The sequence below is a fragment of the Scheffersomyces stipitis genome, chromosome 1 (genome assembly GCF_000209165.1).
Source record: "Scheffersomyces stipitis CBS 6054 chromosome 1, whole genome shotgun sequence".
NCBI lineage: Eukaryota > Fungi > Ascomycota > Pichiomycetes > Serinales > Debaryomycetaceae > Scheffersomyces > Scheffersomyces stipitis.
This window is the reverse complement of record NC_009068.1, coordinates 2,694,753-2,714,147: the sequence shown is the minus strand read 5'-3', so window position 1 is coordinate 2,714,147 and position 19,395 is coordinate 2,694,753. Positions and strand designations below refer to the sequence as shown.

The window sequence follows — 19,395 nt, the reverse complement described above, 5'->3', positions numbered from 1 at the left end:
TTTTGAAGTTTTGAACTGTCTAGGTTGAAATATTGACTAGATGCTCATCTCCGTAGTGTAGGAAGATCTAAAAAATTTTGAAACCAGTCAGGTGCTCTGGTTCACATGATGTATTAGTGGTCATGTGATTGATAACGTGACCTAAACTTTGATCTTTTCTCCTCGAGACTTCCGACTTATCTTTCCGACCTGGATACCGAGAAATTCTTTTTGATCGATATTGCGCTTCGAACATCGGAAAAACTGCGTGATTCTCTGCAGCCCTGTTAGCTTGTATGAATGTGTGAGAATGACACACGGCGACATTTGAGCCGGAGTTTCTTGTGCAGTATACAATCTGGTGTTTTTACCATTGGTGACACCACATTCGGTACTCGGTTCTCAAGATTCCTCATCTCATATATTTAAAGTATATATTCAGATGTGCTTCTGTAGACATGAAAAATCTCGAGGCATAATGTCTTCTTTCACTTGCGAGTCTTAGTATAATTATGTTTGACTCTAAATCAGCTTCCAGTTTCGAAGGATGGCCAAGCGCAGATTGCGCATCCCTCCTGGCATCTACGAAATCCTACAACGAGCCATGCAAATACTATGTGTCCAAAAACAAGTTGGGAAACGGCACCTTCTCATCCGTATATGAATGTAAGAATAAATTCACAGGGCTGCACTATGCAGCCAAGATGTACAAAAAACGCATGGTCCATGGATTAGAGATGATGTTACAAAATGAGTTTCAAGTTCTTAAGAGGATCTCGAGGAGCCATCGAAACATACTCGCCTTGGTTGATTATTTTGAGACGTCCGATAAATTGTACCTAATCACAGATATCGCCCTCGGAGGCGAGCTTTTTGATAGAATTGTCAAGTCTAATCGAGGAATGGTCGAACCAGAAATTAAAGAAATAACAACGACGATCGTTTCAACTGTAGAATATTTGCACTCCTGCAATATAGTTCACAGAGACTTAAAGACTGAGAACATTTTGTTTCAGTCGAGGGACACAAGCAATGGTAGCGACATACTATTGGCAGACTTTGGCCTCGCAAGAATACTCCAAACGGGTGAGAAACTCTATGACAGGTCAGGAACTCTTAGCTATATGGCCCCAGAGATGATCAACCGCGTGGGGTACACCAAGTCGGTTGATGTTTGGGCTATTGGCGTCATAGTTTACTTTATGCTGTGTGGTTACTTCCCCTTCGATTGCGAAACAGATCAAGAGACTATGGAAGCTATCCGCAATGTTGAGTACCAATTTGAGCCCGTTGACTACTGGAATAATAAGTCTCCCGAATTAAAGGACTTCATACGAACGTGTTTGCAAAAGTACAATAGACAATCCTGTCAGGAACTACTTAGGCACCCCTTTTTATCTGATGCTGTTACAGTAGAAGAAGCCGAGGAACTGCCTACGACGTTGCTGAGTTTGAGTCAACAACTAAGAGACTCTGTTTCACAGCTCGAACACTTCAAAACACAAGAAAATAGCGAAGGCAGTTCAGGATTATCTTCACAAAGTATGTCTCTTGCTGCCAGTAGCAATGGCTTATCGTCCAAACTATCATTTATCGAAAAATCAAGAATCGACTCTCTTATAGCGGGAGTCACTCTACAGGGGGCTTGTTGCGAGACGCCTGAGCAAGTTTCGTGCTTCAATACTCCGCTCACATCAGCTTCGGTTTCCAGGCTAAACTCCTACGTTGACCTTCACCGCTTGAAACTGATTCAAAATGACGACTTTTTGGAATACGTCGTCGATGATGAAGCGGTGCCGAGTGCAACCTCAAAGTTCTATATTTAATTTTAGATATGCATTAGATGATGGGGACGTACTAATGTTAAGCAAATACATTTCTTAATTGCTGCAGCTAGTGTATGTAGGCTCAAGCATCTGCAAGGCTTTTAGTGGGGACTATTTTGAGCTATCGAATTAACTAAAGTAGAGTGAATATAATTACAAATTACAAAAATAAAATATGAAATACTGCATATGACAAAAAACAAATCGAAAACGAAAAATTATCTGATTTGGCGTTTTCCAAATACTCTTTATTCTTTATCGAATAGCATCAATTTAAGGAAACTGAGTAATCTCACCTTTGGCAAATCACATATACGTACATAAATTATTGTATATTCTATCTATTAGCAGAATACAATTGACGTGACTTGGATTCATAGGCAAAATCACTCTCATAATTCCTTTGTTATGTTTTCGAAATTGATCTACAATCCTTAATGAGTAACCAAACTTCATTCACAACAGGCAGATCGATTGCTGATCCCAACTACGCCCAGGTGGCGCTCTTTGACAGTCACTCCAAGCCACGTGAGGAAAGGGACTTCAAAGAAATATACCCCGATCTTGACGAAGGCATCCAGCTCAACATGTTTGTATTGAATAATGACGCGGAGGATGACAATGACATCGACATGGTTAATCCTGGTCCTGTAATTATGTCCGAATTAAAGCAACCCGTGTTCAATAAGATAGATGATGGAGCGGGTGACGCAAATCGTTTAAATGTCAAATTTAGTAAGTCTATAACAGCGTATGGCTTCCAGGAACAAAATAGAGTAATTAGTAAAACTATCCAAGACACATATATTCGTCCGTTCCAGTTGCCTGGTTCAAACGAAAATGGTTCCGATGATGTTTCCATAATTGGAAGAATTTTGGAAAGAAAACGAAACGCCGTAGAATATGATATGGACGAACAGGATTGTTTGTTCTTGAGTTATAGAAACCAACAACCCAACAATGTAATCAAAATAACTCCAGAAGTGTTTGAAATTATGATAACGACATTAGAAAATGAATGGGACAAACTAGAACACCAAATGAATTCGATAATAAATAATAATGGCAGTCTGGAAAGAGCCTATGATGGCTCTACGACGTTTCTTCTGTTGGACCGAGATGATATTGAGAAATACGGAACCGACGACGGCATAATTCCAGGTTCTATATATGATCAAAGGTGTGCCGTATGCAATGATAGTGATTGTGACAATTCGAATGCTATTGTTTTTTGTGATGGTTGCGATATAGCTGTACACCAAGAGTGTTATGGAATAGCATTTATTCCTGAAGGGCAATGGCTTTGCCGAAAATGTATGATAAACAAGAACCGTAAAACGGATTGCGTTTTTTGTCCGAGTAAAACGGGTGCATTTAAGCAACTTGATAATAGTTTGTGGAGCCATGTCATTTGTGCTTTATGGATTAATGAATTATATTTCGCCAATCCGATTTACATGGAACCTATTGAAGGCATAGATTTAATTCCGAAAAGCCGTTGGAAATTGGTTTGCTATATTTGTAAACAGAGGATTGGTGCTTGCATCCAATGTACTAACCGAAACTGCTTCCAGGCATATCATGTCACATGTGCTAGAAGAGCTGGTCTCTACATGGAAATGACTATGGGAATGCAAGGTGCTATTAGCAACAAGATGACATTGAGGACTTTTTGTGACAAGCACAGTCCGCCAAGTTGGAATGCAGAAGATATTCCCAGGGGCATTCAACGGACTAGGTTGTTCTATCGTGATACGAATATTCTAAATGAAAGAAATGCCAAACTCAGTAGCTATCAAAAGACTGCCAACAAACTTAATATATTCAAATGGAAAACAGAAAATAATACTCCAATTGCCCCCAAGGTTTTTAGTGATGTTTTGTTTAATATTTTGCAAGCATTAAAAGTTGAAAATCAAGTTTCCTTAGAAGAAAATAATCAATTGAAAGACTTGAATGTCTTGCCTAATCGATCTCGTGAAGATATTTGGGCGGACATGAGAAGTATCAGCAATGAAATTTGCCGCTATTGGTGTTTAAAAAGAGAACTGAAAAAGGGAGCTCCATTAATAAGAAAGAATAACAATTTCGTTTCCACGAGCTCCATTTTATATAACGCTAATGGATCTGATACTAGAAGTGACGGAGATTATTATGAACAAATTGACGAAATTAAAGGACGGATAGATTTTGCAGAAGTTTTGGTCAGAGATTTAGATAAGGTGATTGATATGAATAAGGATTCATTATCGAGACAAGTCTATTCACGAGAAGTGCATAACTTAGAATTTGAATCAATTGATGCTGTTTATTTTCCTATCAAGAAAGTCATCGAAAATTGTTTGAATACTTTAAATGAAAAATTCGATGCTAATAGAATTATTCAAGGATATCAAGTCAAGGTGGAAAATGAAAATGAAAATAGAAGGAAATTTGGTGATTTACCTGTGCAAATATCTGAACAAGATAATAAAAATGGTGAGGGGGTGCTGGATTTTCTACAGCGGGATTTTACTGACATGTTACCGCGACCACTTACATTGTCTCAAATAATTTCAAAAAACGCAAAGTACGGTTATTTCACAATAGAGGAGTTCAATAAAGATCTTCAGAAATTTAGTGAAATTGTTCTTCAACGAAGTAAATCATCAAACAATATTCACAGGCTAATGAAGAGATGGATGAAAGAGTATTACAAGATACTTCCAGAGATGTTTTCCTTTGAAAACAAGGTTAAAAGGGAATTAAATAATAACGAGAAAATATTGACAAGTAATTATTTTAGTTCCCCTTCCCTTGGCGTGCATGGGAGTGAGATTATGTTTAAATCATATGATGTCAAAGAATTATTGGACGAGAATGACTTGAGTGAAGTGGAAAATGATATGAACGATGCAAATCAACATGAGCTACATAGATTTTTAAATGGTTGAAAACTTGCAGGTGCATTTAATGGACTATTTCATGTCCGCTTTCATAGAATAATGTGCAATGCACTTGGTGCATATGATCATAAGGAATGTATTGAGAATTCCTAGCAGAATTCTCTACTATAAGTGAGAGCAATCAACAAACTTGGTCGGCATGATACATATTCCCAAAATGAAAGCTGCTCAACACAATTTTTTAAAAAGAAAGGTAAACAAGGCTGATTGTATTTTTCAACTCATATTTCTAATTGCAATTGCTAGATAATAAATGCTTAGACCGACTTATAGGTTCTGTAATTGGCGTTGATCATTTACGAATACTGTCTTTGTTCTAGTCAAATTAGTTGATTACAGACGAATTTATGCAGGTTAGCGCTGCCGATCTCTACGTGGAGAAATTATTTGCAACGTTTTACTTTAGTTGCTTCTGTGTGTGGCTTGTAACCAGATTTCAGTAAAAACATGTAATATAATTAAATCTCTTTGCGATTCGAAGGTCTTGGAAACCATTTCAATTTCTTGAGTATATTTGTCATTTCAGAGGTGCTGCCTGCTTGATGTACTACGAAAGCAATTTTATCACATACCAATATTTCCAACTTTGGTTGCATGCATCGAGGCACATACACGCATGCTGCACTTACCATTACAGTTTTCCTTGTGCGCGTACGATGCGCAAGATCTTACTCGTGTAAGCTTTTCCGTACTTTTAATGGCGGTTAAAATTTCCATATGCTGAACTGCAGACATTACTCGGATAAAACTGCCCTTTCTACACTACGGGATTTCAAGATCATCTATCAAGAAGTTAAATTATTAGGGGAACAATACCATCATCGTACAGCTGACTAAGAACAAAGCAGCGTAATCAGTTGATCGAAGAAAAGCAGTAAAGCTCCGTATCGACGTTTTCGTGGACACGTAATTTGACCTGTAGATTGAAGTTGCAGACTGTTGTCCTTATTCAAAAAAAAAAATACGTGTTGGCGAAACTTCCGAACATGAAAAGATGCACTAAAGGAAACCTAGAACTCCTGGACCTAAAAGTTCCCCATTGTTCTATGTTTCCAATAGTAATTTGGATTCATCTCGCTTCACTTGATGTTCATTTTGGATTCAAAGCGGCTAGATCGAAATTCACGTCTCTGAGGCATCTACCAACCACATACAAGTTAGAGAACACAATGTTATGCATAGCAGTATCGTCTCGTTGAATGTCTTTTTGAAACTGGAGTATATTGTTACGCAGGAAACGACTATTGTTCGTCCCGCTAGAATTTAGAGTCTGGAAACAATGACAAAAACCTGGATTAACAAGAAACATTGGCAATATTACACAATAATAGATTCTTCTGCCTACCTATTCACAGAGAGTAAGGATTTGTTGTGGTTCGTTAAATCGTTGGTTTTCAGGCAAAGTTAATTACTTGCGCGAATTTCCTAGACCTATAATCTAGTGTCCCTAAAATTAGTTATCCGTCGTCTAACAGCTCGAGCAGCCGAATACTCTTTTTGGTCGTCAAGTTTCCAATTCGTCTCCAACTTCGTAACAGAGGGGATAACAGCCATAGATTCATATATTTTCTAATTCAGAGCCCTTTCTCTCCATGCAATTTTGGCCCTCGAGAGTCCAAATGTGGATATTCAAAATCGTATCCAGGGCTCTTTTCAGACTGCAGATCTGCCAATGCCACTAATGAGGCAAGAAGGGTTTAACGGTCATTCCTAATTGATGGAACACACATAGTTATACATTCAAATTGGTTAGAAAAGCATTTTGAACTTTCTTCGATGAGGTGTAAATGGCGACTGTTGCTCTGGTTCCAATTATTGCTTAGCCTATTTCAGTTCTCGTTTGTATTTCCACATTATTAATCGGTTATTTTGCGGATAGTACAGGACAGGAATCTCTCGGCTTTAATTTCAAAAAATATTCAACCAACATTCCTGGAAAAGCTGAAAGAGCCTTTTCACAGGATGAAGCTTTTGGGATTGTCATCAACTAGCTTGGACTCTAATTGGAACAATAGTTGCTGTTCACTGCTTGAAGAGGACTAATAAAAGCTTATTCGCTTTCATATGAAGTTTCTGCGAGAGCTACACAAGTATCAAGCTGCAAGCGGTGCCAGCTTTTAAGGTTTGAGTTTGAGTTTAATATTTGATGCACAATCTTGATGTAAATTCATGATCGCGCCAATATGGCGGCAAATTATTTAGCCATGATCATGCTTGGACAAAAATTATTTTACTATTTTGTATATTTTAGGGTTCGTCAAAACAATAGGCCTAGATAATATCGAAATCTATAAGTGGCGCATATATTTTCTTACTTAGAGAAATTAAGAATAAGCTTCGGAACTTGGTTTCCTAGGAAATATCAAATTAGCGGTTCTATTGGAAGTTTTCTCTTGCATATTAGCGGATGTATCATACCATTCAAGGCTAGTAGAGGCTCCGGTCCTGCATCGCTGAGAAATAATCTGAAGCTAAATATTTATTATTTTTTTGGGGGACTAACTATACTTCTGATCAACCAAAATTAGGTTCAAAAAAAAAGAGGGGGACAATGTAATGCGATTTGGTTTGGGGCGCTTGGAACACAGATTCACGCCTGACTGCTTGGATCGTAACATCTAGAATTTAGATAGGTTCGATTTTCCTTTTCGAGAATGACAATCATTTTCAAGAGGGGTTCCATCACGCGGCGTGGCGGTAAGTGCTGTTGCGGGAGGAACCGGACTTGAAAGTATCAGTTACTGGACTCACCAATTCTGATTTTGTTGAGAAGCATTCTGTGTGCGTCCGGATTCTCTACCTGAAATAACGGATTTGCCGATGTGGCTGGCGCATAAATGGAAATAGTTTAATCAAGCGGTTAGTCACCTAGCAACACAATTCGCTTCAGCACAGAAGAGGGTGTATTCGTAATTAAAATTTCAGTTGAATATAAATTACAAAAAATGGATTAAAAAATATTGCACATTGCCTCTGCACTAGTCCTGGAGCTACATGCACTAGAGTAGGATTGAAACTAGTAACGAACGTAGAGCTGTCGCTAACCTGGCGCTATGTATCTTCCGAATTTGTTGTCGAGTGAGGACCCTATTTTTCCAGCTCAATTACTCACCCGACACATCACATCTCTCTGTTTGCTTGGAAACCGTTGCCCTCGCTAGTTCGTACACTCTACCACACATCCCGTGGAACACGCTTTTGCCGTTTCCCGTTCGCATCTCTTCGCTTACTTTCGGTGATCTGACTTTACCTAACCCAGAGGCCTGCACGAACCACTAATAAGCTCGCTCGCCTGCACAGGCCCGCGGTCTAGAGTGCACAGTGTCTTATTTACATTTCCATCTTAAACACCATATATAAAGCATCCTACCTGGTCGTCCATCAGGTACTTGATTTTTAAACATTATAAACCTTATATCATCTCAGCAGCCTGCTCTTGGTTTTTTCCGTGCCTGTGCTTATATTTCAATCAACTCATTGCTGTTCACTTAGCTTTTGACATAGCCGCCCACAAGATCTTTGCTCATCGTTCCTCGCCAGATCTGTCAATTTTCGGTACCTGAATATCTGAAAAGTTCCGACCATATCCACTCCTCGAGCAGCCACGCTAAATTTGGAGCTGTTGCTTATCACATACTCTAACTCCACAATCTCTGAGCCAACTGGAGTCCCTCCTTCGTCTCTGTCGCCAATCTTCAAGCGTGTACGTATTAGCAGCCGCTGTTGTACTGTGTCGCTTATCAATTGAACTACAAAAAGCGAGCGCTACATCAGCAAACCAACTATTCTCAAAAACACGCTATCCCACTCTTTTACTACCCCCTGCTACGTGTCCCCGACATCAATGATGATGTCTCACCATACCCCGACTCCTGCGCCTACACCAATCAAAGCGCACAGCCACCACAGCAAGAAGCTACCTTTGATAGTCGATATCGCCATAGACGACAACGGCAAGCAGCTCTACCAGGTCCACGAATCATCCAAATCCGTCAGGAGGGAGATGCCCCATTCGGCCAACTTCTCCAACTCCTTCCACACCGACGAATCTTCTATCTTTGTGAAGCACGAAGAAAGAACCCCCGTACGCAGAGTCCTTGGTACGCTTTCACCCACCACCTTGAACCTGAAGAAGCTCGAAGAGCACCTGACAGAGTTCGAGGACGATTCAGTTTCTAGCGACAGAAAACTCACCTCTGCTGCGAGTGAATATATCGCCACATCTGAGGCTGTATCATCTGACCTCTTTTCCAACTTCGAGCCCGATCACATCACAGGTGACCCTTCAATGACAGAAGTCAGCCAAAGTCTGTCTACTAGTTCCTCCAGAAGCCAAGACAATGATATCTGGTCTGAGGATGTTGAACAGGCCTTCGAAGAGGTGCTAAACATCATCCCCAAGAATGGCTTGAATAAAATCAAAATTTCGGGTCGCTCATGCGGCAGGAACGAATTAATCTCAGATTACATATTCACCAAAACTGGAAAATTCAGAACCAGGAAACAAGTCTCCAGTCATATCCAAGTGATCAAGAACTTGGGGCAGAAATTGCACATTATTAAGTTGATCAATGAAGGTCCTGTTTTTGAGACGGACGAAGAACAACAAGAGTGCAACAAGAAATTCGAAGAAATATTTTCCAAGATCAACTTGAACAAATCATTGGGCTTCAACGAAAGTGTTTCCATGTCTGGTATTAAGCGCAAGAACCCATCCATGATGTCTACTCTGGGGATTAACAAAAGGCCAAGAAGGAAGTCTGGAAGACAAACAATTCAGAATACTTCACATCATATATCATTCCAAGGCTTCTTTATGTCAATTGATGATACGTTTTCTGCTAGTCCAACCCCATACATATTGACAGTGCAAGACCTGAATCAGGAGGTCAAGAAACTTGTCATTAAAGAAAACGCAAACATTACTAATAGATTTCCTGGTTTGGACAATTTCCAAAATTGTAATACTATTCCAATCATACACAATATGGTTAAAATTCATTTCTCGAACCTCGCGGGTAATTATTCTATAGATGGTGGATTCAGATCCAATTTTTTACTTCGTTGGGACGACTTGGAAGAATCTTCCAAGCTCTACTCGACTTTTACTTGCATATATTCTTTTGGAAAGGAAGTGCTTAAATTTACTGAAGAAGGGTTTAAATTCAATGAGAACAGAGCTTTCTTGGTAAAGTTCTGGAAGTTTTTCTTGACTAAGTTGATCGGTAAAGAAGAAAATGAAGCCAACTCTGCCTTCAAGGGAATGACTATTAAACAAATAGTTTACGAGTCAGACTCTGAATCTGAATCTGGTGAGACTACTGAATCTCAAAATGTTGTCCCAGTGCTGAAAATTAAGTTGGTATTACTTTGGGAATTTGGCAAAGTAGCCGAATTCAAGGATGCTGTAACTACTACAAGTAAATTGATTTTACCTTCTAAGATTGTTTCATCTAATGAAAACATTGTGCCGCAAGTAGTCGATTATTCAAATGGCGGTGTCATGGCAAGTCCATATCAAAACTCGACCAATCAAGCATTGTCTAATCGACCTGTTCCCTATCAAGTTAACTACAACCTAGCTAGTGCACCTATCAGCCACGACCCATCAAGTGAGGCAACAATGTTGCAGACTCCAGGCTCTGTACTTGACCCAAATTGGGCTAAGGCACAGGAAAGAAAATTCCATTCGTTGCAGCAAATGCAAACTCAAGTGCCTACGCAGCAGCAAATGCAACAGCACTATGGTCAGTACCCTTTCCATACACCGGTATCAGCAATGGTTCCACAATCCAATATCTATACACACCAAGTTGTTCAGCAACATCCGCAACTGCAACAAGCTGGTGCGCTTCCACAAGGAGTCCAGCATTATCCTACACAGGGTCAGCCTCATCCAGGTGTGAATTTGGATCTCGGAGTGTTGCCAGACGGCAACACGGAAGGTCATGAATATCAGCTTACATCTTCCTATCCTGAGCAAGGATTCTATCAATGAGACACGTTTTAATTGGGTGAGTTATTGGATTGGTTATTTGTATTTTTGTTTGTTATTGAATTATATCTGTACTTATCATGTTATATTTATCTCCTATTTAGCCGGTTACTTTCCGTCTTATATTGTTCTTAGAAGCTTCAATGCACAAGGTTCGCCTCTTCTAGAACACGTTCTTAGTCAGTATTTGTAGCGTCCCGGTGGCATTTTTTCGTGATTACTGTATATTTTGACGCTTGGGATCCCCGGCTAACGACTTTAAAAACTTTAGACGTGTATTTCTCGACATGTAGAAGAAATAAAATTAATCCATGCTAGTAGCCGCCAATCAGAATAGGAGTGCATGAATGTACATTCCAGTGGCTGCAACTTTTAAACATTAAACGAGAGTCGATTTTTTGTCGTGCCTGCATTTTGATTCCATGGCGCGAAGTCAATACTCGCTTTTCAGACCGCCCGTTTTGACTTCGTCCACGAAATTTCCAGCTATCTAATAATACATCTCATCGCAATCTGGAGTACATCGAAATTGAAACTACATACAATCAGGTTGACATTCGTTCAAACTTTCACTTATCTTTGTTTTATCATCTAGTATCGAATAGATAGTTCACGATAGTTGCGCCATGGACAAGAAAACTATTGGAATCTTGGGAGGTGGTCAATTGGGCCGTATGGTGGTAGAAGCTGCCAACCGTCTTAACATTAACACAGTTATCTTGGATGCCCCCAACTCTCCTGCGAAACAGATCAACGCAGTGAGTGACCATGTTGATGGCTCTTTCACACACTATGAGTCTATTGTCAAGTTGGCTGAAAAGTCTGATGTCTTAACTATTGAAATCGAACACATTGATGTTGATGCCTTGAAAAGAGTCCAACAAAAGTTCCCCCATGTTCTGATCTATCCATTACCAGAAACCATCAAGTTGATCCAGGACAAGTATTTGCAGAAGGAGCACTTGATCTCACACGAAGTAGCCGTCACTGAATCGCTTCCAGTGTTGGAAAACACTGAGGAAGCCTTGTTGAAGATCGGTGAAGCTTTTGACTATCCATTCATGTTGAAGTCCAGAACCTTGGCTTATGATGGTAGAGGCAACTTTGTAGTTAAGAGTGCTGAATACATCAAGGATGCTCTTGAATTCTTGAAAGACAGACCTCTTTATGCAGAGAAGTGGTGTCCTTTTGTCAAGGAGTTGGCTGTGATGGTTGTCAGATCCTTGGAAGGTGAGGTCTTCGCCTACCCCACTGTGGAAACCGTCCACCAGGACAACATCTGTCATTTAGTGTATGCTCCAGCAAGAATTCCAGATACTTTGGCGAAGAAAGCGTCCATTTTGGCCAACAATGCCGTGAAGTCTTTCCCAGGCTGTGGTATTTTCGGTGTGGAAATGTTCTTGTTGCCTAATAATGAATTGTTGATTAACGAAATTGCACCAAGACCTCACAATTCCGGCCACTACACTATAGATGCTTGCGTAACTTCCCAATTTGAAGCCCATGTCAGAGCTGTTGCTGGTTTGCCAATGCCAAAAGGATTTACCGAATTCTCTACTACTTCAACCAATGCTATCATGTTGAACGTCTTAGGTGACAAGGAAGTGGCCAATAAGGAGTTGGAAATCTGCCGTAGAGCTTTGGAAATCCCACATGGCACTGTCTACTTGTATGGCAAGGCTACTAGACCAGACAGAAAAATGGGACACATCAACATCGTCTCCTCCTCAATGGAAGACTGCGAAAACAGATTGTCATACATTTTAGGTGAATCAACTGAAATACCAGCTAGTTTGATTCCAAAAGAAAAGCCATTGGTAGGTATAATAATGGGCTCTGATTCCGATTTGCCTGTCATGTCTGTTGGTGCTAATATCTTGAAGACGTTCGGTGTTCCATTCGAGTTGACTATTGTCAGTGCACACAGAACCCCACACAGAATGTCGCAATATGCCATCGACGCCCCCAAGAGAGGTTTGAAGGTCGTCATTGCTGGTGCCGGTGGTGCTGCCCACTTGCCGGGTATGGTTGCTGCCATGACACCATTGCCCGTTATCGGTGTTCCTGTGAAGGGTTCCACATTGGACGGTGTTGATTCGTTACACTCCATTGTGCAGATGCCTAGAGGTATTCCGGTTGCCACTGTTGCTATCAACAACAGTACCAACGCTGCGTTGTTGGCAATTAGAATCTTGGGTGCCTATGACCCCAGATGGTTGAACGAAATGAACCAATACATGACTAACATGGAAGAAGAAGTCTTAGGCAAAGCTGAAGTCTTGGAGGACATTGGCTACGAAAAGTACTTGACCGATAAGTTGAAGAAGTAACGTATATAGATTATACGGCAACGACGTTAATCATCGGTTAACAGTTGATAGATCATCAATATTAATGTTATTAATCAGAATATAAAATCAGTTTATGAGAACTAAATAAATCTTGTAAAAATGCTGTGATTTAAAAATGAATGAAAGTTAAACTAATGTACATTGGTTTGGTGGATGCAAAATGTGTTCATGGCAATGCGGATGCAAAAATGATGACGTTATAGCCTGGAAGAGACGAAAATAGTTAGGATGTCAGTTGGTATACCAGCCTCTAGATCAACTGGTAAATCAATTTCTCGATCACTTCCGGCTATCTAGAACTTAAGAGTCTTGTTTCCACCCTTCTTGTTCTTGATCTGCTTCTTCTTGTATATCTGCTTTCTGGAGTCTCTCCATCCGGAAGTGCTAACCTTCTTAGAGTCCTTTTCTTCGACGTCCATAGTGTCTTCCTTTGGTTCGGTACCTTCTTCGGCAGCAGCAGCCTTTTTGGCTTCCTCTTGCTTCTTGGTGGCATCAGCCATCTTGTCAGCTAATCTCTTATTTCTTTCATCAACAAAGTTGGAGAACACGCCCTTTCTCTTGATAGACTTGGCTCTCAACTTGGACTTAGATCTCAATGACTTTCCCATAGCTGCTGTGTATGTACGTTATTTATCGATAAGGTGAGAGTACCGAAGAATGCTAAATCAGATATACTAGAAGACCAACCATAATTTTTCAGGCATCTCATCTCATCACGTGCGAGTGGTGAGGGCTCGACCCTAGCAATCTCAAGGTCAGCTGACTTCATATTATGTTCGTTTTTACAAGTTCTTTAGTGCAGTCTCTCTATTTACATCAGTTCTCAAAATGAAAGGTCACATGATATGAGCGTATCTGCAGTATGTGAAACTTACAATTTCACCTACTCGCACAGTTCTCAACTTCAGTAGTGAGACAGGGGACTGGTCCATAGTTAAGGAGCTTAAATATGTGTGGCACGTGACTGTCGCACCTTTCTCACGAAAAATTTTCCCCTAAAAAAATTTCATCACCATTTAGTTAATAAAAGTTTTCTCTTCCTCTTTTTACTTAGTGATAGCAAACTACTCAGTAATCAAAATGTAAGTGAAGACTAGCATTGAAAGCGAGACATAGAATGACGTACAACAGTATCAGAACACGAAGAATACCAGAAGTCAAAGAATTGGACTCGTAATTCGTTGAATCGGAGCGATGTCCGATGAGTCAGAATAAGGGGCAAAACCAGGGGTTCCATAGTCTGAGAACTCTACAGTAAACCTTCCCCTATATGCTCACCAATCTCATCAGAATGTCTATCCCGTAAACAGATACGAAAACTAGAAGAATTTGCGGAAGATTTTGCTGATCTTCATGGACGTAAAATCTTTCAGAAAAATCTCATAAAGTCTTCAGTTCAATGAGCACAAGACAAAATTTCAAATTCTGATCAGTGGATATCATCGTAGTCAAGAGTGAATGTATTAGATGCCAAGGAGTCGTTTTATGTCTCAATCATGTACCATTATTATCAATAACTCATACTAACATATTATAGGGCTAACCTTAGAACTCAAAAGAGACTTGCTGCCAGTGTTGTTGGTGTTGGTAAGAGAAAGATCTGGTTGGACCCTAACGAAACCACCGAGATCGCTAACGCCAACTCCCGTCAAGCCATCAGAAAGTTATACAGAAATGGTACCATCGTCAAGAAGCCAGTTACTGTCCACTCCAGATCCAGAGCTAGAGCTTTGTTAGAATCTAAGAGAGCCGGTAGACACATGGGTTACGGTAAGAGAAAGGGTACCAAGGACGCTCGTATGCCATCCCAAGTTTTGTGGATGAGAAGATTGAGAGTTTTGAGAAGATTGTTGGCCAAGTACAGAGATGCTGGTAAGATCGACAAGCACTTATACCACAACTTATACAAGTCTGCCAAGGGTAACACTTTCAAGCACAAGAGATCTTTGGTTGAACACATCATCCAAGCCAAGGCCGAAGCCTTGCGTGAAAAGGCTCTTAAGGACGAAGCTGAAGCTAGAAGAGCTAGAAACAGAGCTGCTCGTGAAAGAAGACAACAAAGAGTCGCTGAAAAGAGAGAAGCTTTCTTGGCTGAATCTAACTAAGCGTATGAATGATCGAAATCCATCAATCAAGAAGCCACTGTTGATCATTTTGAGAAACGTTCATTATATTTTTAATATACACATATTATTCTAATAGTTTCTATTGTTCTGATTTGGCTGTTGGTGCTTGATTATTCTCTTCCTGTGCTTTATTTTCCACCCATTTCCTGTTTATTATATATGGTTATATGTAAATGACATCTGTATAAGTAGACGAGTGTAGATGTGTAGTGATTAAGTCGAAGTAGGCGATATTGAGAAGTTGACATGATTTTCATGGTTTTTGAGTCCGTTCTAACTTAAATGAGTGAAACTAAATAAGATGACTCTGGAAGTTTAAAGGAACTTTATGTATAATAGAGTTTGTTCTGATGTAAGCCGTAAGTATATGGTTCAGCTGGAAGTTTTCGAGCAGGATTCTGCAGTGAAAGACCACAACAGAAATATCATTTCAAATTAATAAAACATGTATTAGAGAGAACTGAAGCTATGCATTAACTACTCTACAAACGAACACCTGGCACCAAACTGAAAACTACTGTCAAAATAGCCGTGCACAACAAGATAAGGAACAATACCCATAAACTTCTCTTGAAAACAAGCTTGTAGATGAAGTTTTCTCTTATCTTGATCAATGGCAGTCCACTTGCTCTGGAGAACGATTCAGAATAACCAAACCATGCGAGTACTGGGTCAATCAAGTAAATCGACGAGATAAGAAAGTAAAATGCTAAAAGGTATGGTGCAACGATAATTGGCCGGATTGACTTTCTGTAGTTCAAAAAGACGAAGATGTAACTGATCCAGAAACCTCCAAACAAAAAGAAGAATCCCAATATGATTCTGATGAAGTTAGAGTGATTAATGTTTCGGATAGCAACAAAGTTCAAGAACCTTGGCAAGTGCTCGTTTTCGATTCTGTTGAAAACATAGTTCTTGACATTGATAAACACATCAGGGTCATCTCTACCTTCGACTTCAATGGCCTTGATGATCTGAGAGTTCAAACTAGAAGGTAAGTTCAAGTTCTTTTCGGAATCTTCCACAAAGTACTTCAACAAAAGGTTGTGCGACGATTCACGCAATCTATCTCTGGTGATGAACGAATTTGGGTTCGTCGAACCGGGAGACTCCTTGATTAATCTCTCCAACAAAGATGGACTCACAACTGAGTTTCTCTTTGGGTCTTCAGTCTGAGCAGGTTGAGGTGGAGTATTCATAAAAGGGTTGGATGGAGAACGTTGCAAAGAAACGTACTTGTTTGGACTCACAGCTCTGTCTGCTTGTCCCAATTCCAATTGGTTAGCGACAAAAGAACCATTTCCATCGTCGTCTAAGTCCCGCAACAAGTGAGATGTGGAAGAAAGACGTTTTTCCGCAAATGGCGGATTGGGTGATTGCGTAATCATATCTGCTGAATACTTCTTCGAGAGATTAGGCGTCGTCCTGCTGACGTTGGTTTCATCGGGGTTTGTCTCGTCATTATAATGTTGAATAAGGTCTCTTAACTTTGGGTCCAAGTTGTCCATATTAATGTCTCCTCTCAAGAACTGAGACAATCTGTGAGAATCGTTGTCTTCTAAGAAGTTGTCACTAGCAATCAAGTCCAACAAGATAGACGAGCTCAATGACTTGTGTTTCGACTCCAGCGCAGGTAGAGAATCACGCAAAGGTGCTGCATCGCGCAACTGGCCCGTATCACTTCGTAAAGGTTGAGAGGCCCTCTTCTCAGTGTAAGTTGATTGACGCATAATAGAGTCTCTCAAACCCTTGACATAGTGTCTACACAAACTCAAATGGTTGATCATCTCAAACCAGAAGTCAAGATAGTCCAGCTTGTTTTCAACATCTCTCATGAACTGGTAGAACGTCGAGATGTCTACTGGCGACTTGGTCTTGTTGGCGAGGATTTCTCCCAAAGTCGGCAATCTGTCCAATTGCACAGTCTGATTGGTACCATGTGGATTGTTGAGGTTGGAGAGGTAATGCGAATTGGGGTAATTCGACTGGTACTTCTCGTCGGCCATGTTGAAATTTCAATGTTATTGACCAATACTAAAATGTTGAATACGAATCAGCAAAACAATGAAAATTTGCACGAACAACAAAGATATGGAATGGTATGGAAACCGAGTAACCAATCCGAATGGTGTTGTTGAAAATCTTCCCCAGGTTGTAGACAAATTACAAAAGAAGATGCAGCGAGTGTTTTCTTGTGTGCTGTCTTACGGGGTGGTGTCTGGCTATTAGTTGCTTAAACTTGTCCTTGTTTGTTCAGAAATCTCGCCAGAAGCACCGATGATAAAACTGCAAAGGAAGTCAAGAGCAAAAAGAGGAACGTCAGAAATACTATCTATATTTCTCAACACGCTGGACCCTTTAAGATATACAGACTTTTCACCTTCGCCTGATAAAATTGTAAATAGTCAATAGTGGTAACCTCTAGAAATTATTTATCTGTAGAAAATCGCAACAAAATAGAGGCTCTATGGTACCTGCCGGACGCTGCCCGTTTGGGTGTGTGCGAAAATAAACGCCCTGCATGTAGCCGCTTGCGCAAGCGTCCCACAACCAACCTGGGTACGCTCTGTATTTCTGGCCGTTGAGGAATGTTTGCTGTTTGGGCCAGGAATGTGATAACCAGAGCTAACCCAACAGCTGCAGCATTCTTGTAGTCTAATCAAGTGCTTTGTCGGTCAATTTTGAAACTGAGATTTCGAATTTTTGCGATGGCGGTTCTTGATTGCTTCTAGGCGAAAGTTAGCAGGTGCAAAAATCTGGTTATTCTCTTTTCGTAACTCTTTTGCACTATTTCGTAAAATCTTACTTCAGCCAGCGCCTGAATTTGCACAAGAAAACATCAATACTACCACAAGCTGTGTACGTTGCCATTAAACGTCACGGTTGTTTCTTGCTTTTACAACCCTGGACTTACAATATGTTCGTTATTGCAATGAACCGTTTCAATTTAAATAAATATGTAGCGAAACCAGAACTGAACAACGCTCTTCACTGGATTTATTCTGAAATTTTATCAATTGCAAAAAGCCAGCTAGACAGACTTGTAGAAAGGATTTCTATTGCAAAAACTGCCCGAATCAATATCCTTTCCGTAGAGAATATTCAGTAGAAATAGCAGCTCCTAGGAAATTGGTGGCTGTTACAATATGCTATAATTCATCTCAATATAATTAGTGCAACCATCTCAGCTGAATTGTGATTACGGCAATAATTTCATCCTACTAACTGATTTATGTTCGCCTGTAACTCCCCTAGTTAAATAGGTGTATAAAACGGCTTCTCACAATTTTTCTTGGGTAGAACCCGATTCTGAATACATAAGCGACAAAGTCCGAGTGCCCTTCAGGTGTTTTTGACATTTCTTGCATATATTTTGCAAAAGCGCCTAGCGAACGCACTTCATGAACTTAACTGGCCATGTGTACAGCTGCGAAATCCATGCACTCGAACGGCTCTAGAGAAGGAGATGGTAATGCCATTAGGTATTACTTTCTAGCCAGGCAAAAGTGCCTTTGGCATGAGGGGAGAAGTTCGCTCTTTGGTCCCCAATAGTGGGGCTTTTAGTATATAATTAACTAGAAAGTACGCTGTAAGGAAAGTATAGAGAAGGCAAAGCGGCTACCCAATAGTAGTGAGCTATAGAAATATGGTTCAACAGGGGGTGGAATGGCACTTGCAGCATAAACAATGAAGATGGTGTTAACGGCCGCTACTAGTCCAATATCGAGATCAACGTTTTTGTTGTTAGAGCCGCCATATGCGAAGACCCTAATGCCTTACCAAGTAGGGGCCGACAGAAACTGGCTTAAAGAATTGCCCTGCTTTCTTGTATGGCCACATGGTTTCCAGGGCATTTTCTGTTGCTAACAATACACTGTAAGAAGTAAGGGTGTTGTATTTTTAGCATTCATAAGGGACAGATGCATCATTATATTGGTGCCGCATGCTGCGTTTCTTTATAACTTCGAAAAGTTAAGAGGGTCATGGAAGTTATACCTCTTTGCGATGCCCCTTGAAACGACGAGCCCCTAAGATAATGGGCGTGGGAATACACCTGAACGTGGTCGATCAAGAGAATTTCAGAGTAAAATGGAAATAAATAGTAATGGTTTGAAAACCCGTTGAACCCTACGGCTCCATTGCAAAAAATAAATATAGGCAAGAGAACAAATG

The 19,395-nt window shown here is 40.3% G+C and overlaps 6 protein-coding genes across 6 annotated transcripts; 5 read left to right on the top strand and 1 right to left on the bottom strand. All coding sequences in view use genetic code 12, as the record gives it.

The window, feature by feature from the left end:
* Window positions 1-590: 590 nt before the first annotated feature.
* On the top strand, window positions 591-1,691 carry PICST_53517 (Ca2+/calmodulin-dependent protein kinase; the record flags this gene model as incomplete). Its single annotated transcript, XM_001387050.1, is given in 2 exon segments — window positions 591-1,391; window positions 1,407-1,691. Coding segments are annotated over 2 exon segments (1,086 nt in total), but the record flags the coding sequence as incomplete, so codon positions are not given.
* A 551-nt stretch (window positions 1,692-2,242) lies between these two features.
* Window positions 2,243-4,738, top strand: PICST_29003 (Zn-finger protein; the record flags this gene model as incomplete). The annotated part of the gene is made up of 1 exon (XM_001387049.1): window positions 2,243-4,738. The coding sequence occupies one exon, from the start codon at window positions 2,243-2,245 to the stop codon at window positions 4,736-4,738; it is 2,496 nt and encodes an 831-aa protein (XP_001387086.2).
* Window positions 4,739-8,672: 3,934 nt separating this feature from the next.
* Window positions 8,673-10,238, top strand: PICST_11262 (RNA polymerase II transcription factor; the record flags this gene model as incomplete). Its single annotated transcript, XM_001387048.1, has 2 exons — window positions 8,673-9,027; window positions 9,088-10,238. Coding segments are annotated over 2 exons (1,506 nt in total), but the record flags the coding sequence as incomplete, so codon positions are not given.
* A 1,067-nt stretch (window positions 10,239-11,305) lies between these two features.
* Window positions 11,306-13,713, top strand: ADE2 (Phosphoribosylamidoimidazole-succinocarboxamide synthase). Its single transcript, XM_001387047.1, has one exon. The coding sequence runs from the start codon at window positions 11,372-11,374 to the stop codon at window positions 13,073-13,075; it is 1,704 nt and encodes a 567-aa protein (XP_001387084.2). The 5' UTR covers window positions 11,306-11,371; the 3' UTR covers window positions 13,076-13,713.
* Window positions 13,714-14,158: 445 nt separating this feature from the next.
* On the top strand, window positions 14,159-15,430 carry PICST_86681 (60S ribosomal protein L19). The gene is made up of 2 exons (XM_001387046.1): window positions 14,159-14,178; window positions 14,634-15,430. Coding segments are annotated over exons 1-2 (570 nt in total). The 5' UTR covers window positions 14,159-14,176; the 3' UTR covers window positions 15,202-15,430.
* Window positions 15,431-15,704: 274 nt separating this feature from the next.
* PICST_53878 (regulator of G protein) lies at window positions 15,705-17,231 on the bottom strand (the record flags this gene model as incomplete). The annotated part of the gene is made up of 3 exons (XM_001386812.1): window positions 15,705-16,387; window positions 16,442-16,876; window positions 16,904-17,231. Coding segments are annotated over 3 exons (1,446 nt in total), but the record flags the coding sequence as incomplete, so codon positions are not given.
* Window positions 17,232-19,395: the final 2,164 nt, after the last annotated feature.